This window comes from Neoarius graeffei, chromosome 1 (assembly GCF_027579695.1).
Source record: "Neoarius graeffei isolate fNeoGra1 chromosome 1, fNeoGra1.pri, whole genome shotgun sequence".
NCBI classification, from domain to species: domain Eukaryota; kingdom Metazoa; phylum Chordata; class Actinopteri; order Siluriformes; family Ariidae; genus Neoarius; species Neoarius graeffei.
In genome coordinates, this window is record NC_083569.1 from 121397734 (window position 1) to 121418292 (window position 20559).

The window sequence follows — 20559 nt, forward strand, 5'->3', positions numbered from 1 at the left end:
ACGGGCAATACATTATCTCACAGAGAAAGTGGACTTTGAAGTTGCTGTGAATTTCGCTGTCGTGGATGACCTACCCAAAATACAACAACACGATCAATCAAAATTATGCGCTGCTGCTTCATTTTCACACAACTTTTACTATTTTCACACATTTGAAACATCATGTGCTTCCTTTTGAGTTACTGCAATTTCAGAATCTGGAAGTAATGTAGGTATGGGTGGTAGAAGTGTGAAGAGCTTTGGTAGTTGTAGTGCATTTTGCAAAAATGTTTATTCATTAAGTTGAAAGGGTTAAGTGACAATTGTTTCACATTTTTGCATTTTCACATTTTATTGCAGAGGTTACATACATACGCATATACACATGCGTATACATGCAAACAATGAGCAAGAAAAAAGTAAATATAAGTAAACATTTAGCATTACCTACAAGCATTTATTAGTGTGTGTGTGTGAGAGAGAGAGAGAGAGAGAGAGAGAGATTGCAAACAGAAACTCCTTGCTGTTACAGTAAATATAAGTAAACATTTAGCATTACCTACAAGCATTTATTAGTGTGTGTGTGTGTGAGAGAGAGAGAGAGAGATTGCAAACAGAAACTCCTTGCTGTTACATTAAATATAAGTAAACATTTAGCATTACCTACAAGCATTTATTAGTGTGTGTATGAGAGAGAGAGAGAGAGAGAGAGAGAGAGAGACGGTGTATACAACTGCTAGATGTTAAGGTGTTTTAAGGTGTTTTTGCCTTCTGAGGCAGAAGCTAAACAATTGGAGTCGCGCGCTTGGCAGAAGAAAACGTCACTGTCTGAAGTGGTTCTCTAACAAGGCTATTTCGTTTTGAATAGCTTACCGTCAGGGGTTAAATTGGGATTGGTTATGGGGGGGGCTCTGCCTCGTACCCGCCCCTGCCCCCGCCGCCCTGCCCCAATATACTTTTTGGAAAATAACCGTCTAATTTGATAACCATATCATATTGCACAGAGATATACACCTTATCTGTGTGTTGTAGGCCTATGTGTGTCTTGTAGTGCCCCCCTACACATTATGGCAGTTTGAATGTAGATTGGTTGGCCAGTGTAACAGATTGTACAGGTTGTTGTACATTGGTTTGAAGGAAATGATTAGTGGGGGGTCTGGGGGTCCTCCCCCAGAAGTTTTTTATTATCATACATGTTATTTGCTGAATTCTGGTGCATTTTAATAAGTTGTTAGCTGACTTTACAGAGGTAGGTTGAGCAATATCATGTTAAATCTTGTCACATGCCTACAGGTGAAAAATGTGAAGGAGAAATGTTCAGTGAGAAAATTTGAAGGCTTGCACAATCTTAAACCAAAACAGTTGATTTATTTTGGAGGATAAATGTTAAATATGCCAAAACACTGTCAGTCAAATTGTCAATCAAATATATTCATGCAGTGAATGCAACCAAATACAAACAACACTATAACATTGGAAGCATTTATTATTATTGTTATTATTATGTATTCAATTATTTATTTGGCATGTGGTGCTTTTTGTATTGTCTAGAACATACATAAGATGAGCATATTATAGCAGCAAAAAGTTTTGCTGCATTCAAATGATTGTGCTTCTATTTTGCTGCTATAATATGCTCATCTTATGTATGTTTAGGCTCAACTTTTGGTCAATCTCAGTAGCTAACTTTAACTGACATCTCCCCCTTCCCCCTGGCTAATTTCTGTCGATAACTGGGGACTATGGAAATTGAACTCGCCAAATGCACAGACAGTTCGTTCAAGCACCTCTGATGGATTAGGATCGTATGCAGGTAAAAGGGGAGACGGTGTACGGAGAAAATTATAAACAAGTCACAACGCTGAAACACAAGCCCAAAAACCCGCAAACCACGACTTCTGATTTTTTTTTTTTAAAGCGAGCTCACAAAAAAAGAAACCCCAAAGTCGCTTATAAAAAGCGGAATTGGCAACCCACGCAGTGTTCCAGAAACCAGAATCTCTGATCGCAAGTTCTGTTCTAAATAGCTTTGACAGGTCGTCTTGTTATCAGGAAAACTATGATCTATCTCATAAAAGTCATGGGTTTATTGACTAATAAAACGATATTTAATTATTCAGAACTGAAAATCGTGAAAAGGGTTTGTTGCTTTTGATGTGTGCGTGATCATATGCCATCCGCTCCGAGCTTATGTGCCGGGGCTCAGCCCCGGCCCAATTTAACCCCTGCCTACCGTTGACTGGGTAAAATAATGTCTTATGTCCTCCTTACGTTTTCTTTTATTGCCCGACATCACTGCCTGTGTGCTGTTTTGCTGTAGCAGCGAGCTGGATGCTGATTTTACCGCTTGCTACTGCTTACAGCCAATGACAACAAAAACCATAGCAACGCCAAGGCAACGGGAGGTGGGCCAATCAAAAACCATAGCAACGCCAAGGCAACGGGAGGTGGGCCAATCAAAAACCATAGCAACGCCAAGGCAACGGGAGGTGGGCCAATCAAAAACCATAGCAACGCCAAGGCAACGGGAGGTGGGCCAATCAAAAACCATAGCAACGCCAAGGCAACGGGAGGTGGGCCAATCAAAAACCATAGCAACGCCAAGGCAACGGGAGGTGGGCCAATCAAAACTTCATAAAGCTTTTTTACCTGCTGTCCCCACCAATAGACCCCTTCGCAGTAAACGTCATTCATACGTAAGCAGAAATTGCGCGCGCAGCCTGGACCCAAAAAAGACTCAGAAATGCCTAGTTGTTGTGTTGTCGGGTGTCAGAATCGTAGCAGTGATGGGGTTAAAATGTACAGAATTCCAGCAGGATCTCACCCATTCCAAAAAAATCGCCGACGTCTATGACTACAAGCCATCAAACGTGTAGACTGGGATGAAAGCGCCATCAAAAATGCGCGGGTTTGCAGAGCCCACTTCATCACAGGTAAGATCAGGCTATTTATTAAATCTTTCTTTTTTATTCTTTCTAGTCTTCGTTTATTGATGTAGCAAAATACTTTGGTAGCGTTTGTCTGATTAGCTGGGTCATAGTTACACAATGTAATGAATATTGTTAGCATGTTAACTTAGCTTTGCATGCAGTTTTGTTTGTAGGAGAGCTCTCGCTTGACTCAAGCAGTCCAGATTTTGTGCCATCATTATTTGTGTCTGCCGAAAATCACAATTTTAAAGCAAGGATGGAAAGGTAAAATTGTGTGCCCTCACTCTAAATGCCAACTTACGCTGACTGCTCTAACCTAGCTCCCGCCCCGTTCAGTTTCATTTCTGCTCTCTGCCTCTCGCTTTTTACGCAGCTCTGATTTCTCTTAGCTGCACTCTTTACACTATCATTCCTTTCATGCCATCACCTCCTGCAAATTGCTGTTTAGTGTTGGTATTTGCTGTTGTAGCTAAAGCCACATTGCCATCACATCACTGGCATCATTTGATTAAAACAAAATGAATATGAATGTCCCATTGTTAATCAAGTTGTACATGCCCGCACATAACATAATCAATCATATGCGTCTAAAGACTTGTAGGCACGAAGTTTTTCGTGGGTGTACACTGAAGTCTTGTCAATAAGGTACGAGTATATATCTGGCCATTGTATACCAGGGAACTTACTAACATCATCCGTCCACTCTTTAATTAAATGCGGATCCGGTAGGCGATGTCCACTTGTTAGAGTTAACTTATTTATGTAGCATTCTCGATCTTGTAACGACAATTGTTTGGCATAATCTGACAGCTCATAATGCCGGTCTATGGGCAGCGCCATTGTTTCAGGGTCCAGGCTGCGCGCGCATCCTGGCAACGGTCGGTTTGTTTACAAACATGCGAAGGGGTCTATAGTCAGCCGTCTTTGAGAGGTCTGTTCACAACTGAAAATCATCTGGAAGCGATGCCGCGTTTGGTGTTTTTATTCAGCGTTTCCTGCATCGCGGCTTCTCCATTCAAAAATGGTATGGACATTTTAAACTCAGCTGAATATTGGTATGGACGCGTCCATACCGTCCATACGCATTTTTACACCCATGCTTTCCATACTGCCGTCTTAATCTCCTTGTGGCGCTTTGTCACTGGTATGGGCTTAGGGATGAGGACAAAGTTCTCCTGAGTGTGTGTGGTGCTGTTGCCAGCTGCTTTTTAGACTTGGCATTCGGCGAGTCAGCCTGCCTCACTTTTTTCATGAATCGATCGTACTGTTTGCGGTATTTCTCGGTCTTCTGCAGAGCTTTCTCAAGCTTAACATTGCTTTCATACAATGCTGCATACACTTTTGAAAGGTTTCTTAAAACCTTTTTCCTTCCCCTTTGTTTTTGAGTTGAAGGTTGGGCAGAGGGTGATACTGAGGGTGGTGTGGGAGGTGGAGAGGCATCATGTTCTGGTTGCACCGAATCTGGAGAGTTTGGTGGTGTAGTGGTAGCAAGGTAGGCCTGCACCTTAAGAGCTTTCTTCATCTTGTCCTGATATTTTTTTTATATTGATTCTCCCCTGTCTCCTTCTTTAGTATTGTTCTCTCTTTGATAATTCTGCAATTGGCTTTACAACCCTTCTTTCTTTTTTTTTTCTCAGATATCTCTCCCTGTATCTTTTCAGTCGCTCTTCAGGGTCTTTTTTTTATTCCGTCCCTGGGACCTTTCTGCCATAGACTTCCATGGCATCTTAAAAACAGATGAAAATGCATTTCAACAAATATACATTTGAATAAATACATTAACATTGTATATTTTTATAAATAAATCACACATATGTAGCCTCACGGGTGCTCCGGTTTCCCCCACAGTCCAAAGACATGCAGGTTAGGTTAACTGATGACTCTAAATTGAGCGTAGGTGTGAATGTGAGTGTGAATGGTTGTCTGTGTCTATGTGTCAGCCCTGTGATGACCTGGCGACTTGTCCAGGGTGAACCCCGCCTTTCGCCCATAGTCAGCTGGGATAGGCTCCAGCTTGCCTGCGACCCTGTAGAACAGGATAAAGTGGCTACAGATAATGAGATGAGATATGTAGCCTCACAATCTATAAATTGCACCTGTAAGCATAAATGTAATTTCCACCACACCTTTGTAATTTCCACCCAAGAAGGTAATGTGTTGGAAATTACGCAGGTGGAAATTACAATCCTACAGTATTTTGTGAAAAAATCTAAGCTAGCATCACATAATAGCTATGAATTGGTATCTAGCATTTCATGCATGCAAAATACATCTATGTACATTAAAAAAATCGACTTATTTACAAACTCCATTGATGTTATGGCATGTTTGGAAATTACATACAATAAAAATATTTTCATTTCAAGCAATATTTACCTTGAGTTTTCTTCAAAAGCGTGTGAAGAAATTCAAAATCTCCTCCATATCAGACATGTGCTATGATGTCAGTGTTCATCTCCATAGAAACTACCCAAACAATCTTTCATACAAATTTTTTAAAGGGATATTATAGTGTTGTTCTATTCTATTGTAGTGGAAATTACAGCAATGAATGAATGAATTTATTTTTATTTCAAACATGTATAAAAAAAATGTATGTAACTATTTGTACATACAAAAGAAAGAAAATGAGAAATTGACAAAAAAAATAAATAAAATAACATAAAGAGCTAAGACATTACAAAACACCGCACATTGTTCGAAAAAGGAGTGGGAAGAATACTGTGGAACAACTACATTTGGGATATAAAATAAATAGTTGTTTGACCTTAAATACCTCAATTATGTTTTGATTATTTTACTGATACTTTATTCAGGAACATTTTAAAAATTTAGATAAATCATTTTTTTACACTTCATTTTCATTATTGAAGATGAGAAGTCTGGGTGTGGGACAGGCACAAAACAGCAATATTTGCATCTATAACGATGTTGAAAAAGGTGAAAAAGTCATCGTAGCCTACCGGTAAAAATTTCCTAAAGCACTTTCATTGTAAAGATAACTATGAAAGTGTGAAATTTCCTTTTTTTTAATAAAATATGATCAAAGGACATGAAAGTGCCCATGGTCTAAGAAACGCCCTCAAATCAACACAAAGTTCTTCTGACTGATCTTCTTTATCATATAATGGGTGTGGTCAGTTCTGGGGTGACTCTGCCCCCACCCACAGGGCAAGAGGACTCACTGAATGGTTTGATGAGGATCATGAAATGAAAATGAGATAAATCAAAGGATCTCATTTCTGTGAGCGATTTTGGATTGACGTTTATTCAGTGCTCTTCACCACCATCATCACAGCACCAACTGATTAAAGAACGGCGTTCACCGCTCCAGTATTATACTTCCAGAGGCGTGTAGAATCGATGCCAAGGTGTATTGATGCTGAATCTGTTCTCGTGGCTCGTGGTGGTTTAAAACCTTAGTACTGTAACACCCTTTATATAGGTTTCTCCTTTAATTATCACTTGTCTGTCTGGGTTTAATTGACGGAGGCCAATTGTCACATCTTTTTCCTCACAGCAAGATGCAGCCTGTAGCAGTAATATCAATGGACAGCAGGTGGGGCAGTTTAACTCAAATATAAACACATTGTAAAGGTACGTTTTTGAAGTAAATACAATCAACAAAAATACCCAGTAGAAGAGTAAATTAGTCAAATATATTTTAACACTTTTTGAAACTTTGATATGTTATAACGATAAACACTTTTAAAGTAAATACTTGAATGCATTGAAGTGTTGAACCAATCTAGACCCATGTGTTCCATTATAACAGCGTCCAGCCAACTTCATATCTGATAAAGAGCTGACACTTTCTGATTAGTAATTGAGGAATAAATCTGTGTGGTTCTCTTATCAGTAAAATAATCAGTAATGAAGCAGAGTGTCACGTCTGCACTGGAATCCACTCAGAACTTCACTTCCCAGAACACAATGTGGCCTACAAACATGGCCACCATGGACTACGACTCCCAGGAACCGCACTCACTTTTACTTTCACAGTCACCCAATGACTGATTGCACTCAGCTGGACTCAATTACCATCACACACACAATATCAGTTCACTGACAGAACAAGGGCTTTTCTCAGTATTCACTCAGTGTTCTTGTCTTTGAGTTTGATGAGATTTATGTTTTTGTTTTGCTCTTCTGATATTAATCCAGCAACTGGGGGTGCATAAGCGTACTCTTGGTGCCAGTCCCAAGCCTGGATAAATTGGAGAGGGTTGCATCCGGCGTAAATCCATGCCAAATCTAACATGAAGAATGAAAAGAGAAATACCATACCGGATCGGTCGGGGCCCAGGTTAACAACAACCGCCTCTGGTACTGTTGGTCAACAGGGTGCTGGTGGAAAGTGTGCTACTGTTGCACCAAAACGGAGAAGGAGAAAGAGAGGGGGGAGGCGTGTTAGGAGAGAGCATGAAAGATGGAAGGGAAGGAGCTTAGAATTGAGGGTAGGAACACTGAATGTGGGAACATTGGCAGAGCGAGAGAGTTAGCAGTTATGATGGAAATAAGGAAGTTGGATATTTTGTGTGTGCAGGAGACGAGGTGGAAAGGAAGCAAGGCCAAGAACATTGGAGATGGATGCAAGTTGTTTGATGATGGAGTCGATGGAAAGAGAAATGGTGTTGGTATTGTTTTGAGGGGAGAGTTGATCAAAAGTGTGACTGATGTGAAGAGGGTGTCAGAGTGAAAGGCATGAAGTTGGAGATTCAAGGAGTGGTAATCAATATTGTGTGTGCGTACACCCCACAGGTTGGATGTGAGAATGAAGAGTCTTTCTGGGAAAAGATGGATGAATTGGTAGAAAGTATACCAAGGGAGGAGCACGTGCTGATCACGGGCGATTGCTCTAAGACAACGAGGGAGGCTCAGCCTCCTCTAAAAATGACGAACATCATGTAGGATGAATTGCGCTAGGCTTATGTTATAGCCGACCTTATAACATTGCTATTTCAGATCCAGAATCATAGAAATATATGTGCTCAACCCAACTACAGTGCGAAATCATTCCGTTATAACTTTCCCCCGTTCGCCTAATGTGTGCGTGAGTTTTTCCCCCTCATGACAGCGCGATGCCGCCCAGCCTCAGTGCACTTCAATGGCATTTGGGAGCTCTGTGCTTTTCAATATCAAAATGCAAGATGATTATTGGACAAATACTGCGAAAACGCCCGCCCACGGATTCCCAGCCTCACAGTGGGAGGGACATGGCAGTTTCCTCAAGGAGACTGGTGATTGGTGAAAGCGGCCAGATATTTTCTTTGATGGACAGTTCGTTTCAACTATAGACAGGCAGCGGTGAATTTCAGTTCAGTCCCATGCGGTTTTGAGCGGTACTGTCTTGCAAAGTGATTCAGTTTGCCACAAGGTCTGCATTGTTTATTTTTGGCAGGACACTCTCCATCATGAGGGTATTTACCTCCACAGTTCCTGCAGTGGTTCTCTGAACGTCGCTTATCTGACCATCTGCTGTGACTTGGGTTTTTCTCCACAGTCTTTCGATCCAGCACGTTGACTGAAGCAGATGTGCTCTTTTCTATGCCAGATGCTTGCATTTCAGACAGTTCGAGTGTTTCCCCATGGTCAAGAAGCTCATCTAAGGTTAGCTCGGGCTCCCTCAGTGCTTTTCTGTGTAGCCTGGATGATGCACAGCTTTGTATTATTTGAGTTTTGATCTCTGCTTCAGTATCTGCAAACTCACAATTCTTGGCTAACATCCTTAGCCTGGTGTGATAACTGTCCACATTTTCTCCTGGTTCCTGCACAGCCTTTCTGAAGATCTCATCTCATCTCATTATCTGTAGCCGCTTTATCCTGTTCTACAGGGTTGCAGGCAAGCTGGAGCCTATCCCAGCTGACTACGGGCGAAAGGCGGGGTACACCCTGGACAAGTCGCCAGGTCATCACAGGGCTGATACATAGACACAGACAACCATTCACACTCACATTCACACCTACGGTCAATTTAGAGTCACCAGTTAACCTAACCTGCATGTCTTTGGACTGTGGGGGAAACCGGAGCACCCGGAGGAAACCCACGCGGACACGGGGAGAACATGCAAACTCCGCACAGAAAGGCCCTCGCCGGCCACGGGGCTCGAACCCGGACCTTCTTGCTGTGAGGCGACAGCGCTAACCACTACACCACCGTGCCTCCCTTTCTGAAGATGTACACTTGATATTGCACATTTTTCTTCGGAGAGAAATATCCAGATAGCTTCTGCTCAGTGTCTGCATATTTGTCATCTTCAGCTGCCAGTGTGTTGTAAATATCATGCACTCATTCTCCTGCTAAGTGCAACAATAATGCTTTAAGCCTAGCATCTCCAGTAATGTGCATTACAGTGGTGTAATTTTCAAACCTTTGCAGCCATTTGTTCCAGCGAGGTCCGACAGTGCCAAGACCAGTTTCAGTATCAAAAGGTGGGAGAGAAGCGGTGTTCACTGCCATGCTTGCCAAGATGCGCTGACACAACCACGTTTCTTGAGTTAGCTTAGCCCACTTAGCTTGTTTCTGCTTGTCCACTTGTTCGTCTTTCACCCTCTTTTCTCCTCAGAAAAAAACAGCGGTGTCCTTGTTGCTTCTTTGAGTGTATTTTCCTTTACTCCTTATCACCATTGTAATGTTTCTGTTGTGTATTTATGAACCAGGAAAACAATGACATGTTGAACAGAAACTTTGTTTATTGTCCCTGCTTTTTATCCGCACTCAACAACCAGCATAACTTCCTTGTGGTTTACTCGCACTACCAACAGGTGGCGTAGTTTGACTGCCAAACATTCAAATATACTCTGAACATCACAGTCCCAAAGGGTTTTTTACTTTTCCCACAGCAGTTTGCTGAGAATTGTTTTATATTTGTTAAAGATTGTGTGGCAGCGGGGGTGTGGTCAAGCGTCGGTCTGTGAATGGAGGGCGGAGTCACTGCACCTGATGGGAATTAACCTGTGTTGGTGTGTCTCCCCCAGTGACCGCGCCCTGTAAGAGGAAGGGAGCTCTCTCCCCAACCAGAGCGCTTATACTCTCCCAGTCACAAGCGCTCTGGTTGGGGAGAGAGCTCCCTTCCTCTTACAGGGCGCGGTCACTGGGGGAGACACACCAACACAGGTTAATTCCCATCAGGTGCAGTGATTCTGCCCATTACCTTCCCTGACTCCGCCCTCCATTCACAGACCGATGCTTGACCACGCCCCCGCTGCCACAGATGGATATACATTTTTTATAGTGATAGTTCAATGTGTGTATGTACTGCATGTAAATATGAACAAATTAAACATAATGTGGCAGCTAAACAGGAAGCGATAAAGAAGGAAAATAATGTGGAAGAATTAAAGATACTAATGAGCAAAAAACATTTTTTTTAAATTGCCAGAGGCGATCAACGATGACATGAACAATGAAATGTCTTGGAATGTGACCAACATTGTTTTCTTGAAAATGTAACTGATAAAAAAGCCATAATCTGTGATAGAAAATGCCCTTTAATATGTCTGAAAATAAAACTAATCCCCACTGCCTGTGGTTCAATTCAGATAAACACTGCGAGACGAATTAAAGCAAAAGTTTTTTTTTTTTTTTTTCAAATCGGATATACAGTGAAAAGCTTCATTCCTTCTGTTTAAATGCATAAACAGTGCATTTTGTTTAATATTAATCAAAATAATTGGTTATAACTGGAGAGAGGATTTAAACATTATAGCTGAGATTAGGACAGGTTTTTAAACTCGCTCGTCAATTAGTTTCATGTTGTTCTTCACCCACTCGTCTTTAGGATGTGCACACGCCTCTTTGCCATTGTTTAGAGTAAAGCTGCAGAGGAGAGAGAAGATTTACATCAGTGTTAAACTGCAATAAAATCAGAAACTCAAACACTCTCACACGTCCCAAACCTCCAACATCATTTAAAATGATAATCTATTAAAGTTAATATTATATTATACACAACCATAAAGCAATGACTGACATGGAAATAAACTTTTTAATATTAACTGAAATTAATAAAATATAAATGAGGGGCTGAAAGCTTACATGACTGCAGGGTTTATACACTTTATGTGTGTTTCTTGATACGCTGTAATGATATTTGCAGGGATTCTTTTCTTGTAGTAACTGAAACAGCATTTCGTTGGTTCAATCGCACCTGTGTGAAAACATTTATACATTTAGTTCTGTGATTAAAGGCTCAAAAAACACCATCAAATGGTTTTACATATATCGACTAAAAGATTCTGCTTGTAGTGTTTATTAAATTGTCCCACAGCGCTGTGGAGTTCTGGATTGTGATTGGTCAGAAGGTGTTGATTAGTTTTCTATAACAGCAGCTCTGACAATAGTGCAGCTGCCAATCACAGGTTTATATTAATTCCCTCGTTCTAATACGTTATCGTTTCTATGGTAACAGCTGGTGAGTGAACGACTGTTTATCGCTGCTCTAATGTCAGTGAGAACAGTTGCTCAGTGGTTTAAATGTTGGACGACCGATCAGAGGCTCGTGATTTCAGATCTCACCACCACCAAGCTGCTACTGCTGGGCCCCTCAGCAAGGCCCTTACTTCTCTTATGATGTGATGTTGGAACAGTTTGTAAACTGGTTTGGTTTCAGAGGAATGAAACACTTGGGGATGCACTATTACAGGAAAATAATCAACTTCAGGGTGGGAACAGGAGCTCTGCTTCATCACACCACCCTGTCACTCAGTAATTTACTGTAACAGTGTGACAAACACACAGTGGTTTATTAACGCTGGTTATTTTCAGCAACCAGGTTGTCTCATCTCATCTCATTATCTCTAGCCACTTTATCCTGTTCTACAGGGTCGCAGGCAAGCTGGAGCCTATCCCAGCTGACTACGGGCGAAAGGCGGGGTACACCCTGGACAAGTCGCCAGGTCATCACAGGGCTGACACATAGACACAGACAACCATTCACACTCACATTCACACCTACGGTCAATTTAGAGTCACCAGTTAACCTAACCTGCATGTCTTTGGACTGTGGGGGAAACCGGAGCACCCGGAGGAAACCCACGCGGACACGGGGAGAATGTGCAAACTCTGCACAGAAAGGCCCTCACTGGCCACGGGGCTCGAACCTGGATCTTCTTGCTGTGAGGCGACAGTGCTAACCACTACACCACAGTAGAAGCTGAAAGGCTAAAATAAAAAGAGTTAATGAGAACTCAGTTCTGGCATCCCGGGTTTCAGCACCACTGTAGAAATTGTTTAAGGTGGGTGGAGCACAGAAGCACGGCAGGCCAGAACTGAGTTCTCATAAACTCTTTTTATTTTAGCTTTTCAGCTTCTACTTTATACTCTCCCAGTCACAAGCGCTCTGGCTGGGGAGAGAGCTCCCTTCCTCTTACAGGGCGCGGTCACTGGGGGAGACACACAAACACAGGTTAATTCCCATCAGGTGCAGTGATTCTGCCAATTACCTTCCCTGACTCCGCCCTCCATTCACAGACCGACGCTTGACCACGCCCCAGCTGACACAGATTGATATACATTTTTTATAGTGATAGTTCAATGTGTGCATGTACTGCATGTAAATATGGACAAATTAAACAATGTGGCAGCTAAACAGGAAGCGATACAGAAGAGAAAATAATGTGGAAGAATTAAAGATACTAATGAGCAAAAAACATTTTTTTAAATTGTCAGAGGTGATCAAAGATGACATGAACAATGAAATGTCTTGGAATATGTCTGTGAAGATTCTCAGTCATCCAGGTCATAGTAAACTGTGGGTGGTAAAAGAGAGCAACTGGACTTGCTTGAAGATTCTTGAAGATGTTCCACCTCTCATCCAAAAGGCTTCTTCAGTTCTGTCTGACTCTTAGGGTATTTATCAGGTATTTATCCTCTCATGGATGAAAAGCTCATCTAAGGTGTCATTGAGTGATCCTGACGGTGTGGGTCACTGGGGGCTGGTAGTGAACGGCCTCGAGAGTCGTTAGGATGATCAATGGAATGCTGATTCTCTCATGCCCCTTTTCCACCAAAGCAGTTCCAGGGCTGGTTCGGGGCCAGTGCTTAGTTTGGAACTGGGTTTTCTGTGTCCACTGACAAAGAACTGGCTCTGGGGCCAGAAAAACCGGTTCCAGGCTAGCACCAACTCTTTGCTGGGCTAGAGGAAAGAACCGCTTACGTCAGCAGGGGGGCGGAGTTGTTAAGATCAACAACAATAGCAAGACCGCGAAAGATCAGCATTTTTAAGCGACGGGAAGCAGCAGCTGTACAAACGTGAAGTCATCCATTATTATTGTTGTTGTTGCTGCTGCTGCTTCTTCCGTGTTGTTTTTCCTTCAATATTCGTGCCAAGGTTTATGCAAACGTAGTGACGTAACTGACGTATACAGCAATGTAACTGACGTATACAGCGACGTAATGACGTGGCTTCCCTTAGCACCGCGAGCTATGGAAAAGCAAACTGGTTCTCAGCTGGCTCGCAAGTTGAACGAGTTGTGAACCAGCACCAGCACTGGCCCCGAACCAGCCCTGGAACTGATTTGGTGGAAAAGGGGTATCTGTCCTCATGTGAGTCACTGAAAACAGCTGGGAACGGACAAGGAGGATAACAGGAACAAACGTAAGAACATTTACCCCTTTTCCACCAAATCAGTTCCAGGGCTGGTTTGGGGCCAGTGCTGGTGCTGGTTCACAACTCGTTCAACTTGCGAGCCAGCTGAGAACCAGTTTGCTTTTCCATAGCTCGCGGTGCTAAGGGAAGTCACATCATTACGTCGCTGTATACATCAGTTACGTCGTTGTATACATCAGTTACATTGCTACGTTTGCATAAACCTTGGCACAAATATCGAAGCAAAAATAACACGGAAGAAGCAGCAGGAACAACAGCAACAAGAATAAAAATGGATGACTTTGCGTTTGTACAGTTGCTGCTTCTCGTCGCTTAAAAATGGCGATCTTTCATGGTCTTGTTATTGTTGCTGGTCTTAACAACTCCGCCCCCCCGCTGATGTAAATGGTTCTTTCCTCTGGCCCAGCAGAGAGTTGGTGCTAGCCTGGAACCAGTTTTTCTGGCCCCAGAGCCAGTTCTTTGTCAGTGGAAACAGAAAACCCAGTTCCAAACTAAGCACTGGCCCGGAACCAGCCCTGGAACTGCTTTGGTGGAAAAGGGGCAATTGTCATTCCCTACATTTCTGGTCTATCTGAGAAACTCAGGAGGATCTTCTACAAACACAACATTCTGGTACATTTCAGACCCAGTAACACCCTGAAGCAGAAACTGGTCCACCCTAAGGACAGAATACCCAGACACAAACAGGACAACGTAGTGTATGCAATTCAGTGCAGTGAGGAATGCACGGTCCCGTATATTGGGGAAACTAAACAACTGCTTCACAGGCGCATGGCTCAACACAGGAGAGCCAGTTCCTCAGGCCAGGACTCTGCTGTCTACCTTCATCTTAACAACAAAGGACACTCATTTCAGGATTGCAACGTACGCATTTTAGCCAGAGAGTATCGTTGGTATGAGCGAGGAGTTAAAGAAGCCATTTTTGTCAACCTGGAACAACCATCACTGAACAGAGGTGGGGGTCTAAAGGCCAATTTATGCTGACAATGCAGTCCTCGCAGATGGCGTCGCAGATGGCGTCTGCGTAGCCCCCCCCTTCGCAGACGCTCTGCGCGCACCTCCCAAAAATTGTGACCACCGCAGAAGCCTCGCAGACAGCGTCGCAGACGAGAGGGCTCTGATTGGTCCACTCTACATCCGCTGTACATGCACTTCCGCTTCCCTACTTTCCCAGTTTGGTTTGTTTTCACTACCGTCATTTTTAAAACACGAGCGAAGATGGAGCAGCACGAAGAGCGGATGATCGAGGAAGTACATACATCTATACGACTCCAGTTCTAGTCATTATAAGTAACCGGAGGATAAACACTCCACTAACCACACCCACCAACTACTCCTAGCGATTTCGCGACTTCGTGCCCCCTTGCGTTGTGGCGGTGAATAACATCGCGCACGCCTATTACTCCCCGCTCAATGATAAATTACAACTGTCTGCGAAAAGCTATCTGCGAAAGCCTTGTCGCAAGAGCATGCAGAGGCCCTGAGACATCATTTATCAGCCACCTACAATGCAGTCCTTGGCACACTTCCCAGACAACTGAATGCACAACAAAACCCAGCTGTTTTGAGGACAGAGAGAATCAACATTCCATTGATCACCCTAACGACTCTCGAGGCCGTTCACAACCAGCCCCCAGTGACCCACACCAACAGGATGACTCAGGTGGGGTTTACATTAGACCGTATCAGCGGATCATCAGATTAACGTTTTTAAAATGATTAGCGTGCACACAGCAACGCCAATACATGATTCGCGTGCACACAGCAACGCCAATACAAGGATACGCTCGGCTCCGCAGGCATCCTGCGCTCCAAATCACTCCGCCCTGAACAGTGAGTGCCCTCTGGAGGGTGCGCAGCTCCCTCCGGCCTTGCGCAGCTCACAGAGCGCGCAAGTGAAGTGCACGAGCAGTGATTCGGGACTGAGCCGCTGTGTGTGTGATCCAGTGCATATCGGGCATGCGCGTCACTTACCACTTGCAAGTGGAAGGATGGCAAGCCTAAAGACAATCATAACTACACAATGGGCAGTATTTGCATCAGTATTTGCAGTATTTTCATACTTTTATACTCTTTAATGAAAGGTGATACAAGGCGGAAGTCCGTGCCGTTTTTCAGCAGTCACGTCACATGACCAACGCCAGCGAATCAGGCAGGTGGATGTCACAGTGACGTTGTCCAATGACGATGCCAGCTAGAGCTCAGCACAGCGTATCCGCGTATTCTCAATGTTTACACAGCACCGGACCAGACACGATCTGTATTGAATACGTGGACCCTGGCGGATTCCCGTTTCCCGGAGTTTCCAGGCGTTTTAATGTAAACAGAAAGTGCATCCGCGAAGAAAACGAGACAGATACGGTCTAATGTAAACTTGGCCTCAATGACACCTTAGATGAGCTTTTCATCCATGAGAGGATAAATACCTGATACTCCCTACCAGTCAGACAGAATGGAAGAAGCCTTTCGGATGAGAGGTGAAACATCTTCAAGAATCTTCAAGCAAGTCCAGTTGCTCTCTTTTACCACCCACAATGTCTTGGAATGTGACCAACATTGTTTTCTTGAAAATGTAACTGATAAAAAAGCCATAATCTGTGATAGAAAATGCCCTTTAATATGTCTGAAAATAAAACTAATCCCCACTGCCTGTGGTTCAATTCAGATAAACATTGCGAGACGAATTAAAGCAAAAGTTTTTTTTTTTTTCAATTCGGATATACAGTGAAAAGCTTCATTCCTTCTGTTTAAATGCATAAACAGTGCATTTTGTTTAATATTAATCAAAATAACTGGTTATAACTGGAGAGAGGATTTAAACATTATAGCTGAGATTAGGACAGGTTTTTAAACTCGCTCGTTAATTTGTTTCTATGACCCTCTTCACCCACTCATTTTCTGATGAGTGTTCACGGCGTCAGTGGTTGTAAACTCGCGCTGGTCAGTGGTGGATTTAGCAAATTGGGGGCCCCAGGCGAAGGTATTGGGGCCCCCCCTCATCCGATCTGAAACCAAAACAAAACAATGTACCGACTGCATGGTGGATAGGCAGGTAAAGCTAATCTATAGGGAAGTAAAGGTTGGAGAGGAGAAAAAAAAACATTCCCCTTTAAACCCTGCATACACTTCTTCACTCCAAAATGAAGATGGAAAGCAGAGAACACACAAAGTGTAGCACTGCACAAACTAACGCTACGTTCACACTGCAAGGCTTAATGCTCAATTCCGATTTTTTTGTGAAATCCGATTTTTTTGTGAGGTCGTTCACATTAACAAATATATGCGACTTGTATGTGATCCTCAGTATGAACGAAAAGCGACCTAAAAGTGTTCCGCATGCGCATTGCAGGATACGACGACGTCACACGCAGTGAGCATGGCCAGTGTTTACGGAAGTAAAACCGCCCGGTTGCGGTATGACCCATCCAATCTAGCTTGAATAGCTGCATCCCCCCAAATGGAAATCAGCTCCCTAACCTCTGCGTCCTTCCATTGAGAAGATTCAGAACCTTCACAGCCCCAAGCGTCCCTCGCATTGATGTCATGCGCAGGGGCGCAGATACGTTTTTTGAACTGGGAGGGACAAAGCTGCCAGCAAATCAACCCCAACCCCGATATGCCTGTCAAACTTGTCGTGGGTTACCATAGCAACCAAGCTCGAGCTCGCAACCTGTGCAGTCTGCGCAGCTCAACCAACCGAATATCAGTCTTTGTTTTGTTTTATGTGAATTGTTGCAACTATGTATACACTGCTGTGCACCTCAATAAACCGAATGGTAATTAGTCTTTTGATTTTTCCGTGAGGTTTGCCTTATGCAAAGAAAGACAGCATAGACGTTTTTTCCTCCCTATAAGTGGGGGGGACCGAGCGAGGTGAATTTAAATCTGGGTGGGACGAGTCCCACCCTCTATCTGCGCCCGTGATTATGCGTCATGTTGTTGTAACTTTTTTTGAGAGACCCGCCGCCTACTTCAGCGCAGAATAGTGACGTTTGTGGCTTGTTGATGACGTGTAAGTCGGATGAATGCGACCTGGCGGTTCAGACTGAAGTCGCATATGAAAAGAGCGGATAGGAATCGGAATTAGGACCACATATCCAAACGGCCTGGGTCGGATTTGAAAAAAATCGGATCTGTGTCGTTCATATTGTCAATAAAAGATCGGATACAGGTCACATATGGGCGAAAAGATCGGATTTGAGTCACTTCAGCCTGCAGTGTGAACGTAGCCTAATAGTCATGATGGAACCCAACAGAGAATAAGATTTCAGATAACATCTGTCTTTGCCAAAATGCCAGGAAAACCAGCACTGTTTATTTTTTTAAAGATCAGAACATTTCAAACATTCTATAAATAAAACTATGTACATGATTGTGTGTGAGAGCGAGTGTGAGTGAGTGAGTCAGTGAGTGTGTGTGTGTGTGTGAGTGAGGGGAGGTAAGAAGTGTGGACTGAGGAGAGATGAGGTGGCATTTGGCTCTAAGCAACTCCATATCCATGTGAATGTATGTGTCAGTGAGTGAGTGAGAGAGAATGAGACAGTGAGAGAGAGAGAGAGTGTTGTGTGTGTGTGAGACAGAGAGGGTGAGTGAATGAATGAGAGAGAAAATAGAGATTGTTCTCCACATCACAGAGTCCGACTTGTTGATGTCTTCACACGTACATGATGCACAGCCAGATGTAGGAAAATGTAAAATAATAATAATAAAAAACATTGTCACCAACTAACAATATGGTCATCATCATCGGTGTCAAAATGGCCATCACTGGATAACTCTTCCACCTCATTTGTGTCAACGTTGACACTGTCGGTGATGGAAGGTGGCAACAACGTGTCTTGCTTGATGTTATCCTCCTCAGCTAGTGCCACTTCACAGCAGCTGCTGCTCTACCGGCATCATGTTCAGCATTTTGAATGACGTTGACGTTGTTGTCGCGGTCTCTATTGCTAACAGTAGTTGTAAAAAAGTTTCCCAACTTAGGCAGCATTGTCACATATTTCTCAGCGTCTTTTCGCTTTTTTCTTTTTTTTGATCCGCTTGGGTAACTCCTTTTCATTTTTGCGTTGTTCAGACTCCGGTCACTATGTGTTTACCTTTCGCGCTGCGCAGCGTTATGGACTAGTCCATTTCATTGTGAAAGTATGGGGTGTATGTGTAGGGACAGATAACCATGAACTGGACATTTTAACTACTACTTCAACGTATTTCTTAGGAATATTAGTAAAATGTACCATACTTTTGAACTGTTCATGAATCATGATAAGGGGCTCTTTCTTTTTTTTTTTTTGAGGTTAGTGGGGGCCCCCCTACTACGACCGCTGGTGGGGGGCCCCAAGCAGCCGCCTACCTATGCCTTTTTGGTAAATCCGCCCCTGGCGCTGGTCAATTAGTTCCATGATGCTCTTCACCCACTCGTCTTCAGGATGTGCACACGCCTCTATGCTGTTGTTTAGAGTAAAGCTGCAGAGGAGAGAGAAGATTTACATCAGTGTTAAACTGCAATCAAATCAGAAAATCAAACACTCTCACACATCCCAAACCTCCAACATCATTTAAAATGATAATCTATTAAAGTTAATATTATATTATACACAACCATAAAGCAATGACTGACATGGAAATAAACTTTTTAATATTAACTGAAATTAATAAAAGATAAATGAGGGGCTGAAAGCTTACATGACTACAGGATTTTTACACTGAAGGTCTGTTACATTATACGCTGTAATGATATTTGCAGGGATTGGGCTCTTGTAGTAATCGAAACAGCATTGATCTGGTCCATCCGCATCTGTGTGAAAACATTTATACATTTAGTTCTGTGATTAAAGGCTCAAAAACCAACATCAAATGGTTTTATGTATATCGACTAAAAGATTCTGCTTGTAGTGTTTATTAAATTGTCCCACAGCGCTGTGGTGTTCTGGATTGTGATTGGTCAGTAATTTACTGTAACAGTGTGACAAACACACAGTGGTTTATTAACGCTGGTTATTTTCAGCAGCCTGGTCGTCTTTTTAGGAAATTCAGTACCATTATAAAGCAGGGGAGTGGTGGCGAGTAACGACACCAGTCTAGTTTATTTTAAAGAAGTCAAAGTACACAAGGACCTCAATTAATGAAAATATCTTAAACAGATAATAATAATAATAATAATAATAATAATATTTAAATCGATATAATTAAATAAATATTATAAAAATTATTAACTTTATCTTACCCTGGGCCGATGTGAAGGACTGAAGGCAGACAAGAACCAGCAGAACCAGCAGGAGAGAACGAGAGAACATGACTGCTGCTGCTGATGATGGTGATGAAGGTCACGATGCAAACAGAATGGTATTAATGCAGATATCACCAGAATCTTGAGTTTATATAAGCTGGTAAGAGGGTGAGGGTGTGGTCTGGGTGTTTGATGGTGACAAAAAAGTTCCACTTTGACGAAGAGAAAAAGAAACGCCCCTCTTCTACAGAACAGCCTGCTGTGGTTTTCAGCTCTGATAAGAAAGATCTGATAAGCATTTAATACTTTAATACCAAAATCATCTCACTGCATTAAACTCTTTAAATAAAAATAAAATAAAGATGAATAAGTGCAGTTTTGTTGGAGTTAAACTATAACACTGTAGAGTCAGAGCTTCTGATAACCAACACACCACATCACACACACAATACACAGAGATAATAAATCATTATCATTAAACACTTCAATATTTCCCTGACTGTGTTTGTAATGAAAGTGCGAAACAATATTCCTTTTCTGCAAAATCACACAGATTTCACACGAGAATCGTTTTTTCTCCATGTGATTATGAGACAGTAAACCAGATGAAGGTTCATTTCAGTACGATACACCATGAAACTGCACACGTGAATTCAAGCAAATGCATTTGACAGCATGTGAATAATTAGTGAAATGTTATAAAAACAAAAAGTTAAATGAAAAAATACATGTGAAACTCCATGAATTGTGTCAAAATTACATGTGAAAAATAAATGAACCATATCATGAAATTTAATGTCATTATTATTTAATG

At 42.5% G+C, this 20559-nt stretch overlaps 1 protein-coding gene across 2 annotated transcripts in view; it reads right to left on the reverse strand.

Moving 5' to 3' along the window:
• Positions 1–19873, reverse strand: part of LOC132882886 (uncharacterized) — a 52902-nt gene extending 33029 nt beyond the window's left edge. For both annotated transcript variants that reach the window (XM_060915996.1, XM_060915991.1), the window contains exons 1-4: positions 19743–19873; positions 19202–19313; positions 18870–18982; positions 10948–11059 (exon numbers count right to left, since the gene is read on the reverse strand). In XM_060915996.1, coding sequence (XP_060771979.1) covers positions 10948–11059; positions 18870–18982; positions 19202–19313; positions 19743–19812 — 407 coding nt within the window. In that variant the 5' untranslated portion in view covers positions 19813–19873. The remainder of the gene's footprint in view (positions 1–10947; positions 11060–18869; positions 18983–19201; positions 19314–19742) is intronic.
• Between the last annotated feature and the right edge of the window lie 686 nt (positions 19874–20559).